This window comes from Montipora foliosa, chromosome 12 (assembly GCF_036669935.1).
Source record: "Montipora foliosa isolate CH-2021 chromosome 12, ASM3666993v2, whole genome shotgun sequence".
In the NCBI taxonomy this organism is placed as follows: domain Eukaryota; kingdom Metazoa; phylum Cnidaria; class Anthozoa; order Scleractinia; family Acroporidae; genus Montipora; species Montipora foliosa.
The window spans coordinates 27,703,267-27,722,835 of NC_090880.1; the positions used below are offsets into that span (position 1 = coordinate 27,703,267).

Consider the following 19,569-nt stretch of genomic DNA (forward strand, 5'->3'; position numbering starts at 1 on the left):
GAGGAGGTTTAATTCGTCAAACTTCACAGTCATTTTGCTTTTTGTTATCTTGAAAACATGTTAAAAGATCAGCTTTCCGAAACAAGCGTTTGGCAGTTTCACAAATGGCTTGTCGGGCACGAAGAGATATCGGGATCCGGGTATCGGGACTCCCAGCCCCGAGAAGAAAACGAGGTTTGGTTAGGTTTGGTTTGGTTACCAAGTCTGTTGTCATTCCCAGGTTACGGAAGTTTCGCAAGTCAGCGTTGTCATCTCAAGAGTATCATCGAAAATGGCTGCTATCTTACCCGATAGCGAACATAAAAGCGATCCTTTACTCCACGATCAACGTGTGAAGAAATCATCGACTCTGAAGTCATGTGAACGTACATCTGAGGTAGACATCTAAGCAGATCGAGATATTGTTTTGGTTAATTACTCTTGGCATTGCATCATCAGAAAAAATAAGCTTTTTATTTACAGCTGTGAAAAGATCGAAGCGAACAATTTTTGTGAGGCTTTGGTACGTTTATGTTTAGCTTACTTGTTTCTCGTGTTTTACTCGACAAACAGGAAAGTAAGTTCCCCGTCGGACAGGAAAAGAATGCAGCAAGCTCCTCATCTGAAATAAACGTCATTAGTGTGGATCAGGACAATCAAAGAAGCTTCTTGCTGCTGGACGAAAGAGAAAACCTTCAGGTAATATGAAATTTACAAAGACGTATTAGCCTACATAATGTACTCGATCGGTTGTTTATTATAGTGCATGGAAACGTACATGAACGTCTCTTAAATTTTCTTGAAAGTGACTACAGAAGTATATTGCATAAACGATTGAGCAATCAGGTCGCACTTTGACCTCAGCAGACACTCTGTTCGTTTAAGCATCACTTTCATTTCTTATATTTGTTCTTTCAAGTGCTGATTTTTAGACTTACATAAGAAGAAAAACGTTGATGCCAAAATCCAAATGAATACAGCTTTTGTACTTTGTGCTGTACTAAAACAGTTTTTCATGTACATCCCATTGCAGCAGATTTGAGGTCTTTTGCCCTCGTCATTTTCTAAGTCAATGTTGTAAAGTTAAGGCTTTCCATGCTATTGATGTTACAGTGTAATTCTATTACTCTTGGTTCATACTCATCGTATAAAGAACCCATGAAACTGAGGAATAGGATCTTAAAAAAGTGACAAAGTTTTAAAATTAATATAACGAAATGAAGAAAAATAAAATAGTAATGAAACATATGATTGTCTGTCTCACAACATAGTCACTTAGGTGGTAGATTGGATGTTTCAACTGCTTGTTTCATTTCATTCCTATTGACTGGTTATGCACTACTATATGTGGTCGTTACATGTAGTAGCAGGTAACAAGTTGACTTTATTGCCTAGATTAGTGGATGTCACTCGTGGACAGCATCTCAGCACCCCGCGCTTCAGAATCCCAGCTTGTGCTCTCCAAAGATCACTCAGCTTTCCATCCATTTGCGGTAGTTAAAATGAGTCACTAACCAGTATACTGGGGACAAGTTGAATGTGCAAGTAGTGGGATTAGGGTAGCACCCAACCCTACCATAAGTTACGTATTAAGAAGCTCTCAGTTGCAGTAACTGTTGAAGCTAAAGAAAAGGGAGCCTTCAGGTTGCCTCTGACTTTGGTCTGCAACCTCTTTTCTTGTCTTGTCTTGTCTTTAATTCGCCTATTGAGAACCAACAGTAAGCAGTCAAAACATCACAATCTACAATTTACTACATCATGAGACAAATGATCGTACTTTTTATTATCTAATATCTACCACCACGATGAGCAATAGCTACTTCTTTCACAACTTAGAAAAAACAGTTTTAAAATGGGTGAGAGGGCTCCCTTCTGGCAAAATGTCCTGGTTATCATTCCTGATCTCGGTGGCATACCTGGGTTTGAGGGTATTGTTTCTCCAGGTACTCAGTCTCCTGATAACATAAAAAGACTGGCATCATTTTCATCTCATCTAGTCTCCCTCGCAGCTTTTTAGTGTTGTCATGGAATGCTTGGGATTAGTGTTGTGCGACAACACTAAAAACTGCTACAAGGAGGAGTACATCTGATCTGGTTTGATTTGCAGTCTGCTCAATAAGTTATTGGTAGAATACTGTCTCAATTATGTGAGCTTCAGACTTAGTAAAACAAAGTGATGATGATAAGAGTTATAATTATTACTAATATTTGTATTAATTTATAATTTGTAATATTTTAGCACCAAAAACTGTATACAACAAAAAACCTGCCATTCTATTGCTTGAAGGTGTCAAAATTGTGCAGGCCCTAAAATAAGAGGTCTGGACCCTAATAATAATAATAATAATATTATTATTATTATTATTATTAATTATTATTATTATTATTATTATTATTATTGACAATAAAGTTGACAGTTACTTGTGAAAATACATTGTTTGTGGTTAGTCTTACAAAGCTCGTTTCATCCCCAATTTTCACTTGTAAATTTGCGCGGTCTGGAATCCTCATGAGATATGAGGCGAGATTGCTGTCATCATTTTGTTAGCGAACAGGACTTTGGGCGTGATGCCCAACGAGTTTGCCAAGCAGAAAGGTCTCTGATGAGTCCCTTGGTCAGGATGAAACAAGCATCGTAAGACTAACCACGAACAATGTATTTTCACATTATTATTATTATTATTATTATTATTACTATTATTATTATTATTATTATTATTATTATTATTATTATTATTATTATTATTATTATTATTATTAGGGAGACCAAGGAAATTTCCTGTTTCTTTTGTTCTCAGGTACTAAGTGTGGAGGAGTTTGTCGCAAAGCTTTCCTGTCATGGAGAAACAAGTATGAAAGTTGTCTGTATATTTGGCAACACAGGTGATGGGAAGTCACACACTCTAAACCACACATTCTTTGACAATGAAGAAGTGTTTGCAACTTCATCATCACAAGTGTCTTGCACAGTTGGGGTGTGGGCTGCTTACGATGACGTCAATCATGTAGTTATCTTGGATACTGAGGGACTGTTGGGTGTGTCAGGAAACCAGAATCAGCGCACAAGACTTCTGCTAAAAGTTCTCGCAATATCTGACATAATCATCTACAGGACAAGGGCTGAACGACTTCACACAGACATGTTTACTTTTCTTGGTGATGCATCAGATGCATATCTTAAGCATTTTACAAAGGAGTTGAAACATGCAACTGAAAGATGTCACATGGATGTACCTCTGTGTACCCTAGGTCCTGCAGTGATTATCTTTCATGAGACACAGCATACACATTTGTTGGGAATGTCTCAGAGTCAGCATCAAGGTTAGGAAACTCTTATTCTCATTTAATTCTGGATTAGTTTGGACTCCTTCTCGAACAAAATGCAAGTGTCTGAAGCATCAGAAAATAAGTTCTGATTTGAATATGAAGTTATATTATTTTGTACCATAGCAAAAAAATAATTGTGTGCAGTTGAGTCTTCAGGAGAAATCCAAAGGTTATCCCATGCATCCTTACTCCTCTTAATCACTTTATTCCTGGCTTTTTTGTTCTCTTTGATTGGAAAAACTATCTTGAGGTTCATGTAACATTGCACTCTCAATCCCACCCTGTCAGCAGAGCCTTTCTTAACTGACAACGAGAACGAAAGGACTGTGCAGAAATTGTTTAAAGTATTTTTAACTACATTTATGTGCAACCTTTGCTTGTACACAGGTTAAAACCCAAGGCCATTAGTCGTAATCGCACTCCCAGACACCTTGTCGGGATTAGGCTTGATGTTGACCTTGTCAAAAATATGATGCGTACGCTGCCTAAACTGGTTTGACTGGGGTGACTTGACCAGAAACGTGGGCTGTGGCAACTTTAAAGACTTGACACAATTTCTGCAGACTGTCTCTTTTGCTCCGCCTCTAGTGCGTCTTAGAGAGGCTCTCCTTGCAGGTGTCCCAAACACCACAGAATCAAAGTTCTTCTCATTTGACTACAGTATTTTGTGCCTTAATTTTCTTTGCCATGTCCCCACCAATGGCATAGCTTTTCCACTTCCACTCCTCAAACATCCCACATTTCCTCAGTTTACTCTGAGAAAGGGTTAAACTATGAAATGTCAGCCATTTTATCATAAATTTCACAGTGGCAATTCAACCTTTACAAAAATAAATATTTCATTTTTTACTTTCCCACTAACACAGCTCCATGGTTTCTCTAGAATTTACATGTAACCCCTTCCACAAACATCATAAACAACAAGACTAGTGGAAGTATGCAACATCATGGCTGTAATTTCACAAAGCCTGGTGTCATTGATTTCGTACCTGCAAAAGACAAGTGCCACTGTGTCAGTGGTCAATGTCGAATTTAAAATCCAGAGCATGTGGGTGGAAATCCTGCACCCAAACCACTGGTCTATATTGTCTACTAAATGTTGTGATGACTTCCAAGTAGTGCACAAAAAAAAAAACGACTGACATTCTGGTTTACCTTATGTTTGTGTTATGGTTGAGAATAAGAGACCATACCGTCTCATATGCTGAGTCCACATGAACTACCTAAATGTAACTTGTAAAATAAACTAGTGTTACAGTAATAAACAGAACATTCAAGAGTAACTGTTGTCTAGGTAGGTAAAGTCTGCTACGAGCCTAGAAGGCCCATCAGGCTGGCGGTTATCTCCCGACCGCTTTCTGTAGCATGAAGCAACTAGGAGTATTTCTACTTCCCCCAGGATGGGATGCCAGTACATCCCAGGGTTACCCCCAGCATTAAATTCGCCGGTACCCACAAATACACCTGGGTGGAGAGAGGCACCGTGAGAGTAAATTAAGTGTCTTGCCCAAGAACACAACACAATGTCCCCAGCCAGGACCCGAACCTGGACCACGGGATCTGGAGTCGAGCGCACTTAAACTATGAGGCCACTGCGCCTCCCACAAGAGTTGTCTACCATACCTAATTCTAAGCAGAGTTTGAAATGAGTGTTCCAGCTACTAAAGGTGCAGTAATAAATGTATGTTTCAGAATACCAGTGAGTGCTTTCCTTCTACATTATTCCATTATTTTCTAATAATGATCAAAGTTGCAGGGGACATTTCTGCCTAAAATATGAAATTGATTCTTTCTTCAGAAACAACATTATATACCAAGAGTCCTGATGAAATACTAAAAGAGAGGTTTGCAGATGTTGGTAGGTTTCCTCGTGCATTCAGCTCCATCAAGTATGTTGGCACAAGAACTACAACACCACCAACTGACTTCACAGAACTCAAGAGGGCTGTCAGAAATGGTCTGGCCAACAGCTCTGTCCGTTCATTGCGCTCACCTGCTGTTATATATAAGGCATTGATGGTAATACTGATAATGATGGTGATGATGATGATGATGTTGACGACAACAACAATAAAGCATTTATTACAGTGCATGTTACTAATGTCATAATACTCATTATGGAACAGACGGGGATGCTCGTCGGAAATTTTGAATTTAACCCCTAAAGGAGACCATCTGGGCGTGGCTTAAGCAAATTTTGACCCCTAAAAACAAGTTAAAAAGAACATTTGACTTCTGTTTCTCTTCACGTAATTCTGTGTATCTTCACAGAACCCTAAACGAGACCTTTGCGGCTTAAAATATTGGCGCTTTCCCGGAACACCCTAAGCGAGACCAAAATCCAAAATTTACACCCCTAAGCGAGACAACGAGCATCCCCGTCTGTTTCATATGGGAGTCCCCCCCTCCCCCCCCCCCCAGGTTTAAGATATAGTACAACCCAAAGGATAACAAAATTATAGACTATAGCAGTACCATGATGTCTCAGTCCAAAAAGGCGGTTCTGGGGTTCTGTTTATTGTCTCTATTCTTTTGCATTGCAGCTACTAAATGAGAAGTTCAGTAATGACATTGAAAGAACAATACCAAACACATTTCCTGATGAGTACTTTACATGCCAGGCAACGTGTCTCTCATGCAAGTATGTCATGACTCCAATCAGGGGTTTCAGTTGGAGGGTGAAACTGCAGGTTTCAGATCATTGTTTCACCATACCCAAAGCTTTTACTAATGCTATCATTAGGCCTAAAGATTAATGTTTAGAGTGGTTTTCAAACGAGTGTTGTAAAACCAAAACCAAAGTAATTACTTTGGCCAATCAAAAAGGACGGAGACAATCCAGTAAACCAATCAAAACTCGAAGTAATTACTTGTAGCCGACACAAAACGCGGGAAAATGTGCACGCGCGAGCTACGATTGGTTTTGGTTACCCTTCTGATTGGTTAAAAAAGTGGCGCGAGAACTTTGAACCAATCACTGAGTAAAGTAATGCAAAACCAAAGCAATTATCTAATTACTTTCGACACTCAATTGAAAACCACTCTAAACCTAATTAGGTTAGTGTTTTTGTCAAGGTTTGGGTTGTTTCATTTATGGTAGGACAATGACCTAATCCCTGCACTTTATACAGTTTCAATAAAATATGAAGTTTGCAGGTGGTCTGAGCAGAGTAATCAACTGTATCAAGAACTCTGGGGCCTAACGGCCTCTTTCTCCACGGGTGTCCGGGAGCGTGCCATTTTTAGAAGATTGCCGCCAAATGCTACATTTCAAAAGCAAAATTGATCTCCAAATTTTAGACTAACTCATTTTGTCGATGTCGAAATGAATTTTAACAATAGGCTTGGAAAAACTCTGTCTTATTACAATTTTCATAATTTTCAGAACATAGCCAGGTAGATTGACTCCGCCTCTGGGAACTGAATTGGAGCTTTTTGTTTAGTTCACAGCTCAAATACTATTATGATATCTTTTTAGAGGTTCTTCATTAAAAAGATTTGTACGCATTCCATCGCTTTCCACCAGTGTCGCGTTTGAATGTACGAATGTACCATGGGAAGATGCTGATTGGTAGGTTATGTCATGCATCAATTGATTTCAGCATCCATGGTTTAGAGTCAACTCTTGGCTTTGCGTCAGAATTGTGATTGATGGAAGCCAAAACGCAGGTTCCCATTTAGCTCTTGAAGATGAGATTTCGCAGAATAAATTTCTACAAATCGCAGTAACCCTTTTAACCAGCCGACAACACGACCTCCTGAATAGGTTGTTTGATTATCATTGCAGTGCAAGGTGTCAAAAAAGTATGAATCACGAGAAAGATGAATCAGCGGAACATCAGGCTGACGGCAGATGTTGCTATCAAGCTCAGTTCGACAACAGGATTTACACATGTAGGGTAAGTTCCTCTGCATTCTTTTCCCTTCCCCCCCCCCCCCCCCCCCCACTCCCCACACACACTCTTTAACAATTAGACCCGTAGCCTGTAAGGGCTACGGGTCAATAACCTATGAGGCGAAGCCGAATGGGCTATTGACCCGTGGCCCTTGAGGGCGAAGGGTCTAATTGTTTAAGTATCACCCAAATAGTCGGACAGAAAAGGCAATTATAAAGTTAGCAAATACAAGTTAAAAATATGTTTATTTGGGAATAAAACGAAAGAAAGCATCACGCTTTTCGCTACTCGAGGACTATTACTAATAGTCCTCTAGTAGCGTAGCCAATCGAAATGCAGCATTTGCATTAGTCCACTAGTTGGGTGATACTAATCACCATTAGCCCAGAAAATCAAACTGAAAATAGTGGTCTCAAAGGAGCTTACGCCATGCCATTGAGAGACCCTGTAGCTTTCCATCATGCACTCTGTGATTGAAGAAGGAAACAATGGATATGATACAACAGAAACAATGCACCTAGGGCTCCCTGATAACAAAAGACGCTACAGGTCATGGGGACCAAAGAAAATAGCAGTCTTGAATAGCTACAGGATCACTCAGGGAGGGAGACCCTGTAGCTTTCTAGACGCGGTTGGTAATTGGAGAACGAGACAATAGCTGATAAAACAGATTTGCCGTAATGGTTTCATCATTAGGCGGTTTAAGAAACGACGACGACTACGGCAACCACAACGCCAAAAAGCAGTAATATTATTGATTGAAAGAAACAAAATGATCGTGCTGCACGTGCGGCACGTATTTTTGAACAATCCTCTACCGTACTCGTCAAAACTACTAAGGTCTAATGACCAATTTAAGGTTTCGTCGACAACGTGGACAAACCGCAGTGAGTCTTTCAGTCTTACTCTTTACTTCAAATCCGTCCGTATCAATCCAGTTTTAGGACACTTTACATGTACTGCGTAACATAAACAAGATGGAATAATCATGAAATACTTAGAATAGCAAAAACTCATATTTGGAAGTGACATTTTTGTCGCCGTAGCCGTCATGTCAAGAACGTAATACACCAGAGTGCACTGGTATTTCTCGCATAATTTCACAGGCTGAAAACTCTGGCCGAGCTGACATTCGGGGTCTTGAAAGAACTAAGAGGAAAGTGCTTTCTTTGCTTAGACTTAGAAGTCTAAAAAAGTTTTTTAGACTTCTAAGTCTTCCCAGCCATATCTTATAACCTTCGTGAAATTCTGTGGGACTCAAAATAAGTGTTATGCTATTCTTAAAAGAAGAGTGGGTAGTTTCTTCAGATGTGGTTTGGCCTGGTCTCTTCAACAAATTTGCCAGACTTGGTGTGATTTCGCAAGAGATCTTATGGTTTTGAGGGCACGTTTGCAAAAGCAGCCAGAAGTTCTGCGCATCTCGAGATACTCGGGTTTGCTATGGGGTGCTTACTAATACAGAGATATTTTTGCGCGCGGAGAAGGCAGAACTCAGCAAGTGCTCTTGGTATCCAGAAAGAAAATTTGGAGTAACCATAGATTTTTCAGAGATAATTAAGCTTCAATTTAGAAAAGAATGCCATACATTGCCTTGTATTTTAAAGCTTTTTATACAAATATTCATCATAAATATATATTATCTTTGAAAAATGCGTGGTTGCCTCCAGTTTTCTTTTTGGGTTTCAATAACACTTGTTAAGATCTGCTTTTCCCGCATATTTAAAAAAAACGGGCAAAAATACCATTGAACAAGCAGGAACCGTCCTTAATGGGGACTTTTCAGAGTTCTGGAAATACAGGATTGAGAAAGCGATCGGGTAAACCAGCTAAATGTTAATGAGGTGGATCAGTTAGAAATAGTAACCTTGCGTGTTAGGCATGCATCATGATTTGTCCTTCCTTTTGATCTAGGCTTGTTATGAAAAAGGAAAGCAAGTGATTATTGTTCCTAAAATGTGTTCATCAAGTGACTCTTCCTGGCTCGGCTTCGCCAAATATGCATGGTCTGGGTAAGCTTCTATGTGGTCTCGCTTATCATTCAAGTCGTGCACACTGAAGTTATCATTGAATTTTTTTATACTTACCGGTACATAAAAATAGCTGAAACGATTGCAAACTGACAAATAGGTTGCAAAGTAAATGCGTGTTTTGATGGTTCCGTTTTCTTGTCAAATTTACACTGTTTTTTGGACTACTTCGTCCACTTGTTCAAAGCGAATTCAGGTGTGAAATCTTTCGCACCAAAAATTTTGCACTTCATTCACATTCTAACTTGAAAGTTGTGCCCAGTGTAGCATTCAAACCTTTAATATGAGCTTACGGATCGGGCATTTATATTTTTACAGTCATAAAAGGTCAGGATTTGACGAACGGGATATATGCTATTCGCGTAACGCGCGACAGGAGTCGCGAAGCGCGCGACGGGAATCGCGTAGCGTAGGAAACGCAACGCGACGTGGTAACTTACTTTTGAGCAGTACTGTGCTGTAAAACAAACTCGTAGATTCGCTCTGTCATGGGTTCGAGTCCGGTTGCAACCTGGATTTTTTTTTTTCGCTTCTTGCCAAAATTTTAAAATGCTTCCTTAAGGGCGGATATCTTTCGCTTAAAAAAAAAAAAAAAAAACGAAATCTTTATAATAGACTAGTCCAGCAAGCAACCGAGGGCATTCTCCATTTGACTTCTTTAGGTTTGAGTAGCCTATCTCTTTAACGAGTTTCGCACCAAAACATGGCAATAAAGAGACAGAATCAATTCCAATGTTCTAAAATAACAGATGAATCCAGCATGGTACACATGTATACCAAAATGGTGGGATCTCATTTCGGAAAATGCGTGCTCCATTTGAGTCCTTCCCCGTAATTTCCGAAATTTTTGGTCAAATCGAAAGCGCCCCTGGTTGCCAAGATCATGGTCTTTTCCACTAAAATTTGGTTTATCAACGGAGTTGATAATGTAAATTGACCACCGTACAGAGATTCTAAAAGCTGACGTTTCGAGCGTTAGCCCTTCGTCAGAGCGAATCGAGGGATTATGGGTTACGTGTAGTTTTTATAGTAGAGTAGGAGCTACGCTATTGGTGGTAACATGGCAACGTGAAAAGTAGGAATATATTAGTTAAATGAAAAGCGTTCGTTAATACCGTGAGGATTAAGGGTGCCGATTTGAAAGATGAATTTTTGTTCCAGATTCTTGCGGCTTTCCGTCGTACCTAGATGTAGGGAAAGGCCGCAGATAGCCATGTGTTTTTTGGAGTGGTTAGGCAGATTAAAATGGCGAGCGACTGGCTTAGATGCATCCTTGTCATTCTTCTCATTCCTTGTCATTCTTCTCATTCCTTATTCTCAATTTCTTAGACTTCGACGTCTATGTAGTGATGACTCCGATTTTTCCAGCAAATCAGAGGAGATGTGCCAGTTCTTCGAAAAACGTGGCTATCCTGTCTCTGTGGTCAAAGCGGGCCATCATCGCGCCCAACAATTTGATCGACAGTCGTCACTACAAACGTCACAGAAAGATAAGAATGACAGAATTCCATTCACCCTCACTTTCCATCCTCATAATCACGCAGTCAAAAGCATCATTCTTAGTAATTTTAAATTACTCCAAAATGATCCCGAGACTGGTAGAATCTTTTCGCAACCTCCATTTATTTCATTCAAACGCGACAAAAACGTAGGCAACTTTTTAGTTAGAAGCGCGCTCAAAACCAACGAGCAACCCGGCACTTTCAAATGCGCGCGCTCACGATGCAAAACTTGTCTTTTCATTGTTAACACTAGCAAGATATCGGGACCTAAGCGATCTGTTAAGATCACCGATCGTTTCACATGCACCTCCGCAAATGTCATTTATTGCATAACCTGTACGTTATGCAATAAATTATACATTGGTGAGACAGGTAGACGACTAGGTGACCGATTCCGCGAACACCTTCGCGATGTTGAGAAGAATGACAAGGATGCATCCAAGCCAGTCGCTCGCCATTTTAATCTGCCTAACCACTCCAAAAAACACATGGCTATCTGCGGCCTTTCCCTACATCTAGGTACGACGGAAAGCCGCAAGAATCTGGAACAAAAATTCATCTTTCAAATCGGCACCCTTAATCCTCACGGTATTAACGAACGCTTTTCATTTAACTAATATATTCCTACTTTTCACGTTGCCATGTTACCACCAATAGCGTAGCTCCTACTCTACTATAAAAACTACACGTAACCCATAATCCCTCGATTCGCTCTGACGAAGGGCTAACGCTCGAAACGTCAGCTTTTAGAATCTCTGTACGGTGGTCAATTTACATTATCAACTCCGTTGATAAACCAAATTTTTGTATACTACTTCCCCACCGACGCAGCACCACAGTTTCTTTAGAAACTACCCCTTTTCCACTAAAGTCTACTCTTTCAATTCATTTTTAAAGGAGTTTCATCCACTGTATGTATTTCTTACCATGCATTGTTGTTTTAGGTATGTCCTTGAATGCGTGGAATGTGGCGTTATTTATCGTAGTCGTCAGTATTGGTATGGAAACGATGACCCAATCAAAACAGTCGTCAGGACGGAGCTTCGTCACGCGTGGCCAGGGGTGAGTTTGGATCGCGGTTTCTGTTAGCCATTTCCAGGCTCTCACATAGTGGATGAGATCTCGAGGCGCGAAACAAAATAGGACGGCGAAAAATGGGGGCAGGTCGTGACCATTCTTAACTTGCGCTAGTCTTTAAGCTCGTCATGGCTAATCGGGAACCTGTATCTGGTTTCGGTTCTGCATCGGGAACGTAGAGTTGAGAGCGTTGATCACTCTTGACATAAAAGCGCTTGAAGACAAGTGCGTAACGTAAATTAAGGCTTTTTTATTTAAAAAATGTTGTCTAAAGCTCCGGCTAAACGCACCTTGCGAGCGGGGCTATCCCTCGACTCTTTTTTTTTTTTTTGCGAGTCTAAAAAGTTTTCCGTCTTGCTCTTTACTGCTGTGCTCTGAAAACGGCCATTCTTCTTTCTAGCGTGCTTTCCATTTTGAAACGTTTTTGGCCACGTTCGATTTATCAACATTCACACATGGCTACGAGGCTTTATGGTTAAATTTGAATATTGTTTTGTTTATTAGAAATCTCCCTGACTTTAGCCGTGAATTTGACCATAAAGCCTCGTAGCCATGCCTGAATATTGATGTGTGCGCAGAACAGCATGCGCAATGCAATACTAAGGAATCATCTTAAGTCGACGCAGCCAAAGTTTTTGGGCTAGTCAATCCGGTCAAAGCGGTTTATAAGGCAGCGCGCGCATCATATTTTAGACAACGTAAAGATCAAAATCGAGCCATCAGTACGAAAAATCAATATGGCGTCTAAGAGTGCGATCAAGACTTGGCCTGGGTTCGAAACTGTCTCCAAGCAACGGCTTGCGTATACTCAAAAAAGGCTCAACTCGATTTCTGCAGAGTCCTTTCTTTCTCGTCGAGTTAATAAAGGCTCTGCTGGCATGGTGGGCTAAACGTTGTAATGGCAACAAAGGATCTGAAGGGGCGGAGTGGTTCTCTTACTTACGAGTAAAATCATCCAACGTGGTTGCCTTAGGAGTCCGAGTGAAAGGGTATATTGCATTGCAGCGAAAGGAGAGGGGTTTTTTGCCAATTTATACCAAAAAGGAGTTCTATTGACGAGTAATCTCTTCTGACGTTAGCCAAAGAAGTAATTGTCATTGGCTAAGTGACACTCTACCGTGATCATTTCAGGAGAATTTGGGTCCGTTGGACAGTGGCAACGCAGCGCGCCGCCTTTTGGATAACGTTGGTTATGTGACTGATGCGGTCAGCAGTCTGAGTATTCCACCAAGTAAAGCGCTGACCGACTGGATCACGGACAAAGTGGCACCAGATTATTGGATACCCAACGCTGAAATTACAGTAAGTGTTAAACGAATGTCAGATATTTGAAGCCAAAGGTACCGTTTACGATACAAAACGGTTTTCTTGATGAAAAGCTACTGAGCAGTATTCATCCATGATACTTCTTGTCATCAGGGTATAAGGGTTGGTTTCATCCCATATGGAATGCAGATTTTTGTCTTTGGTTAAGCTGTAGAAAGAAATTCTCATGTTAGTCTGGGTGGAATCCCATGCACAGTGCGAGAATTCAGAGGGAAAGCATCTACGCCTTCGATCCCTAACGTTTGAGTGATCCCGTTGGCTTGTTAACACTATGACAGTTTCCCCAGAAAAACGATTATTTCTCCGTACTTTCATCTTGTAGACATGCCTGGTATGTCGTCACGAGTTCGCTGACAAGGAAACCAAGCACCATTGCCGCGCCTGTGGAGGTGGAGTCTGCGATGCATGTTCCACCAATAAGAAACCTGTTCCAGATCGAGGCTGGGGTGAGACGCCTGTTCGAGTCTGTGATCGCTGCTTTGGGGGTCCGCTTGCAATTGAAACGCAGCCGCAAGCGGCTTGTAACTTGAGGTAAAGTTTTCAGTTTTGACTCTTTTGGGGGCCCCATGTCGCATAACTTGTTCCATGAAGATTGGGGGATGTTAAATCACACATACACTCTATACCGTTCGGAAAGTGCGGAGGACGAAAACGAGAATAGGCCATTTCCGAGTTCATGTCTGCCTCCTCTTCAAAGCGAGTCTAAGTGCAAAGTTTTTGTGATAGTAATTATTTCTAGTTTACATATGAATGAAAACTAATTTTCATAAGAAAAACTTAGACTCGCTTTGAAGAGGAGGCAGACATGAACTCGGAAATGGCCTATTGACCAACACAGCGACGTAATGAAATTGCTTCGTGTAGGCGACACAAAGTGTCCCTTAAACCATGACCTTAACAAGAACCCAAACCAAACAGTAAGACATGAAGTTCTTAGGCTTAAGGAGACATCTTTTGACACATTGTGAAATGTATGCAAAGTACCATGAATGCATCCGTATTGCACATGTATAGACCACTTTCATAAATGGCAACCACCTTTACAATCTTTTGTATTTATGTTAATTAGACCTACTGCCCTCATTTTGAAACAAATATTCTTTTGAAATTAGCTCGTCGTAGCGAGGCTACAAAGGATTATTAGCATTAAAGCAGAAGAATATTTTATTTGGCCGCCATTATGAAAGGGATCTATGGCGAAATGTAATTTGCGAGCATTGTAAATTAGCATAAATTGCTATTTTGCCGGCACGTATCAGAGGCCGGGTCAGCTGTGTTAGGTGCGCAGTGCTTTGTGGGATTTAGTTTTGTAGTTTGTGGGTGTTAGTAGGCTTAGTCATTGCACGGTCAGCCATTGCCGCGTGCTCAAGTCCAGTTTCGTTTACTGCTATATCGCGCTAAAAATTTGTTTTAAGCCTTCGTTAGGCTTTATATTATAGCGTTCTTTTACATTGTAAAGAGTGTTTTTCAGTAAGTATACCCTAGAATCCCATGGGCCGCACCACTGCCTCGGTCGGGAGTACACTTACCCCCAGTTTTTTCCACCTGCTGGTTTTGTTGGGGTTTTCGCGTCCGGCTCTGGTGTATTGCTCTTCTCTTTAAATAGAGTTGATGTATTAATGTTTTTGTACCCATTCTAATGCTAAATAACTGGTACGGTGGCTTAGCTGGCCAGCGTGCCCAAATGTTATTGTTGTGTTAGCCCGGTTGAGTAGCGGAGGCAAAATAACTTCAGTGTCTTGATCCGGCCTCTTTAGCTACGTTTCCTGATTGGTTAAAAAGTTATTTCTCACTAATCCTCTTGAATCAACCATTCTTGGTCTTGATTTGAGAAAAACATAGCTAGTCGTCTTCAACTTATTCTAGGTTTAAGGATGTCAAAATTCAGGTGACTAGTAAAATTTTTTTCGAGGATTTTTAAATTGTGTTTCAAGCGATTTCCACAAAGCACTCTAATGCCCGGTTCACACCAAACCTTAACCATGTTTCAAAGATGTTTAGTTAAATACGGTTTCAAAGTGTTTTGTTTTAAATCGTGAATACTGATTTTTGTCGACTACAAATGAAGCACAGGTCAAAGCATGTATTGAAACTCACCCGAATCTCATATAAACGCCAGTCAGTCCTACAAGTTTCTGTGACTGATTTTCATTTTGTTAAACCCAAGTTAATTGAACATGTCTTGTTGGTGTGAATGGGGTATAAGACTGTGATTAAAACGAAACGGCGTTGTGTAAGGACTCCGTTCTTTCCCTTAACGAGAGCTACTGCTTTGTCATTCAAAGACATACTTCCAACTAACTCGTTTCTTTTTGCTTAGTGATCTATCAGATGCACTGGTCGAAGAAGCACCCGCAGAAATAGCCAGTTCCGAAGGAGGCCCGATCTCATTTGCTGACCAGCCACTTGGCCCCGTAGCTGCTCGTAAAGTCACCGAAGTCGTCCAATCAGCTGTCGGGATCATTAAGACCGCGATAGATTATCCCAAGAACTTCATCACCGATGCAGCTAGGCCTGGTTACTGGGTACCAGACTCCGAAATTTTAGACTGTGCGTGCTGTAAGACCGAGTTCAAGGGAACTGATACCAAGCATCATTGCCGTGCCTGTGGCATGGGCGTGTGTAGTAACTGCTCACAAAGTAGAACTTCTGTGCCTACCAGAGGATGGGATCACCCGGTCAGAATTTGTGATCACTGCGTCGCCAAAATAGGACAACTGAAGATAACTTGATTGCAGTCTTTTCATTTGAGTTCGCCGGATAAGGACATTTTTAGCCCGGTTGCCAAAATGGAAAACCCACAAAAGAAGACCATGACGCAGCTCTATAGACCGCTTTCATAATGTTGGCCAAATAAATTATTCTTTTGTTTTAATGCTAATAAGCCCTACTAACCTCGCTACGGCGAGCAAATTTCAAAAGAATATTTGTTTTAAAACGAGGGCAGTAGGTCTAATTAACATAAATACAAAAGAATGTAAAGTTGGTCGCTATTTATGAAAGTGGTCTATTGTCTTAAAAGCTACATTTTTAGTGTTTTTTGGTTTTGTTTTACGAACCAAACCCGTGCACCGTTGCAATGGCAACGTCTTTGGTCTTGTTTTTCGAAAGTTCCGAAATTTTATGAAGGTAGAACGATGTTTTGGGCACCGTTATCTATTGTTATTGCTGTGCCAACCAATGGATTTTTAGCCGTTCAAACAATGACTCGTTCGTGCGGTGGTTTACGAGTTTGAATAGCAAAAGAGAAATGTGGCCTCAATGTTTACAAACAGTTCATCGGTACTGCCTCCATACCTTTAAAAGGATAACGTTTGAAGGCGTAGAAAATTTCTCCATTTATTGTACTTTTGCCTTGCAAACATGTTCAAGGCCGCCCTTTAAAGCCAGAAGGATCCTACTCTCACATGGGAGAATTTCCAGCCTGATCACTAAGATTTCGGTTCCAGAAACCAAGACCCTAGGCCTCAGCCACCAAACTAACCCGCCTTGACAAAAATGTTAACCGATAATTGAAAACTTAAGGATGTAGTGGTGATGCGAGGACTCGGAACCCCCGCACGTTTCGTCACATGCATGGACTTACCGGTATAGGGCCAAATGGCGTCCAAAGTTTCCAGTCGTTTGAAATCTGATTTAACCGCCAAGAGGACAGGAACAGAGCAAAAGGAGCAGCGTTCGTCTCTTTTGATACCAGCTTAAAAGCTGGCAGAACTATTGACGTGAAATTAAGTCACACACTTGTTATCTATTACGAAAAGCGTAGTCGTCTTAAAAGTCTAGAGACTATCAAGAACTTGAACATGATACAGGCTTGTAACGGTCCCCATACTCGAAGTACATAGCTGTGTTTCATGTATAAAAATTTATTAAGAAACCTTAAATGAGAGTACGAATCGTGTACACAGCCTTTTAATTAGACGGTGTGGAAGTGATTCATCATTCTCGGTTTTGTTGCGTTAATTGTAAAAAGAAAAATGTCTACATATTTGTACGAAAACGTACGATTTCTATAAATTTTTATCACGTCAATAAATGAAGTTCGAGTCAGGTCCTTGGTTATTGACGCCTTCCCGTACTTAGTTCAATAGGCCGTTTGCAGGTTTTAGTCACATGCCACTCTTCGACGCCGTGGTAAGACCCAAGCTCCTCGAGGAATACTAGTTTTCTGCGAAGACAAAAGCACTGCCCACCGAAAAAAATTAGATAAGGTCTCGAAAAGAATTTTGCAGTTAAAAATCGACACGAAGTGACTCTCCAGAGCCTATGGCTCTGTAAGGCTTGCGTTACAGCGCCATTGCACTATGGCTCTGTATAAAGGCTTGCGTTACAGCGCCATTGCAAACAAAAGAATCCAGTCATGTGCCTAGATCCTGCAAAGGTCCGATTAAAGAAGAGGGTCGTACAGGGGGGGGTCTCTGGCACGATTCACGAACCTAAAAAATAGAGGATCACGGCTCAAGGACATAAACAATTTGTTTTCCCGAAAATAAGAAAGCAAGATACTCTTTTTAATGACCTGTGCTTACATTAGAAACAGTGTTTGCAGGAAGCAAAATCGCGAATGCCTAAGTTAAGGCTCCATATTGCAAATCGCATGCCTAAATCACTCTCGATAGACTACTCTAACAATTCGGAGAACTTGCGCCCCAAAATCACGTAGAATTAAGTGGTAAAATCAGGAATATCGGTTAATGATTCAGGTTCTTCACGGGTCACGCAAAACCTTCAGGTCACGAGTCACGAAGAATAATTTCCTACATTCACGTTTCACGAAAAATTAAATGAGCTAATCACGCATCACGAAAATACCCCTGTACGACCCTCAAAGAATGAGCCTCACTTTGCAACTGTTGAACTAGTAGTATTTCACGCTTCTAGCACAACTCTTAATTTTCTTTTCTAGTCACTAACCGCCACTGTCAGTGCGCGCGAGCAAACTGAAATGGATTTGTCTTTCCCGCAAAATTCATGTCGCCCCTAAATATGGTTATTCAATAACAAATTAACTACTTTTTTCTTCTTAACTTAAGTTCACAGTACAATCTGATCGGTCCTGAGCGCTCTAACACTTTTCTCAATACGAAACACCTTTTGTGTTATGTTTTAAACTTTTGTTGATGGATATTTATACCATCAGGAGACATCCAGCCGAGAATTCCTGAGTCGCCTTCATGTATAACTTCGGACCTTTGACAACCGAGGAGCTGATAATGGATCACTTCGCGTCGAATCTGGTAAAAAAAAAAACACACAGGAAGGAAGCGACCAACAAAGGCAATAAGGTTAAGCTTTTTAATTAAGAATTTTTTCGTAAAATTATCTTCTCAGGCCTTTTATCGGGATTCCCATACTAATCCTTATATTTTTGTTGCTTTCCCTCAAACTCAGCTTCAGGGGCCTGTGAGGCGTCACGTGACAAATGTCAACGGTTTCGTGTTGGAACACAGGGAGCCCACACAAAGAGTGTGTCTGTTTGTATGTTCGAAATATAAAGAAATGTATGGGAAATATTGAAGAGTCCTAATATCGTAAACTCACACCGTGAAATGACTATGTTAAAGCTCAAAAAAGAAACGTAAACCTACCTCAGTTGTTGTGTATTGTCATTTCTGCGGCTGAAAATGGCGAATTTGAGCGATTTGGTGGGTTTTCCGTTGACTGTTACTACACGTAACTTCAGTCGGTGCTAAATTTTTCTGGTAGGACTGGGTGACCCGACACTTATAAAAAAAAACGATGAAATCAGAATCGGGGATCTTCCCTTGTCATGGAGTGGCAGAATTACCTAGAATTCTTTTTGGACATAAACCAGGCAACTTGAAAAGCAAGGGCAGATAGGCCCTCATCAAATGGCTGAAGCGCAGCCGGGGTAAAAAGTAGTGAGAAGTAGATTTCCAGCCACATACTAAGGAATAGCCCTGGTGTGTGTTGTTAACTTAAACGTTTGATTTCTGAACAAGTTTTTATTTTAGAAAATTCGCGACAAAGCAGTTCTTTTTCTTTCTTATCAGCTAAGTTGGGCAATGCGCTATCTGATTTTATCCTTACCACTGAGTTTACTGGTTTTAAAAGAGAATCAAGGACCGCATTCTGTACAGCGGCTTTTCTTTTTAATTAACATATCTTTTAATATTGTTTATTTAGTAGGTATCTGTATATGCTATGTATTTTAGCTGTAAATGTAATGCCTCGAAGACATTAGCTCTTCTAGTTATTCTGAAATTCGCGACGAAATAAACTTTAAGCACGTGTTTATGTTACCTTTAGCAGGGCGCGTGCGTACACTTTGTTTTCTGCGACTGCAGTGCTTACCACATGACAGATAAAATGACTTTTCTCTTGAATATATAAGCTATCGAAATCCTACGCTAAATTGTAATGACTAAGGCGGTTTGGAGCTGTGAGTAGGCGTGGGATTTGTCTCATATGGTT

The 19,569-nt window shown here is 40.7% G+C and overlaps 1 protein-coding gene across 1 annotated transcript; it reads left to right on the forward strand.

The window, feature by feature from the left end:
* Positions 1 to 221: 221 nt before the first annotated feature.
* Positions 222 to 17,184, forward strand: LOC137979695 (zinc finger FYVE domain-containing protein 1-like). The gene is made up of 11 exons (XM_068827013.1): positions 222 to 376; positions 553 to 678; positions 2,778 to 3,300; positions 5,105 to 5,325; positions 5,850 to 5,947; positions 7,094 to 7,205; positions 9,114 to 9,211; positions 11,676 to 11,793; positions 12,940 to 13,110; positions 13,457 to 13,665; positions 15,455 to 17,184. Exons 1-11 carry the CDS (start codon positions 272 to 274, stop codon positions 15,864 to 15,866), a joined length of 2,193 nt encoding a protein of 730 aa, XP_068683114.1. The 5' UTR covers positions 222 to 271; the 3' UTR covers positions 15,867 to 17,184.
* Positions 17,185 to 19,569: the final 2,385 nt, after the last annotated feature.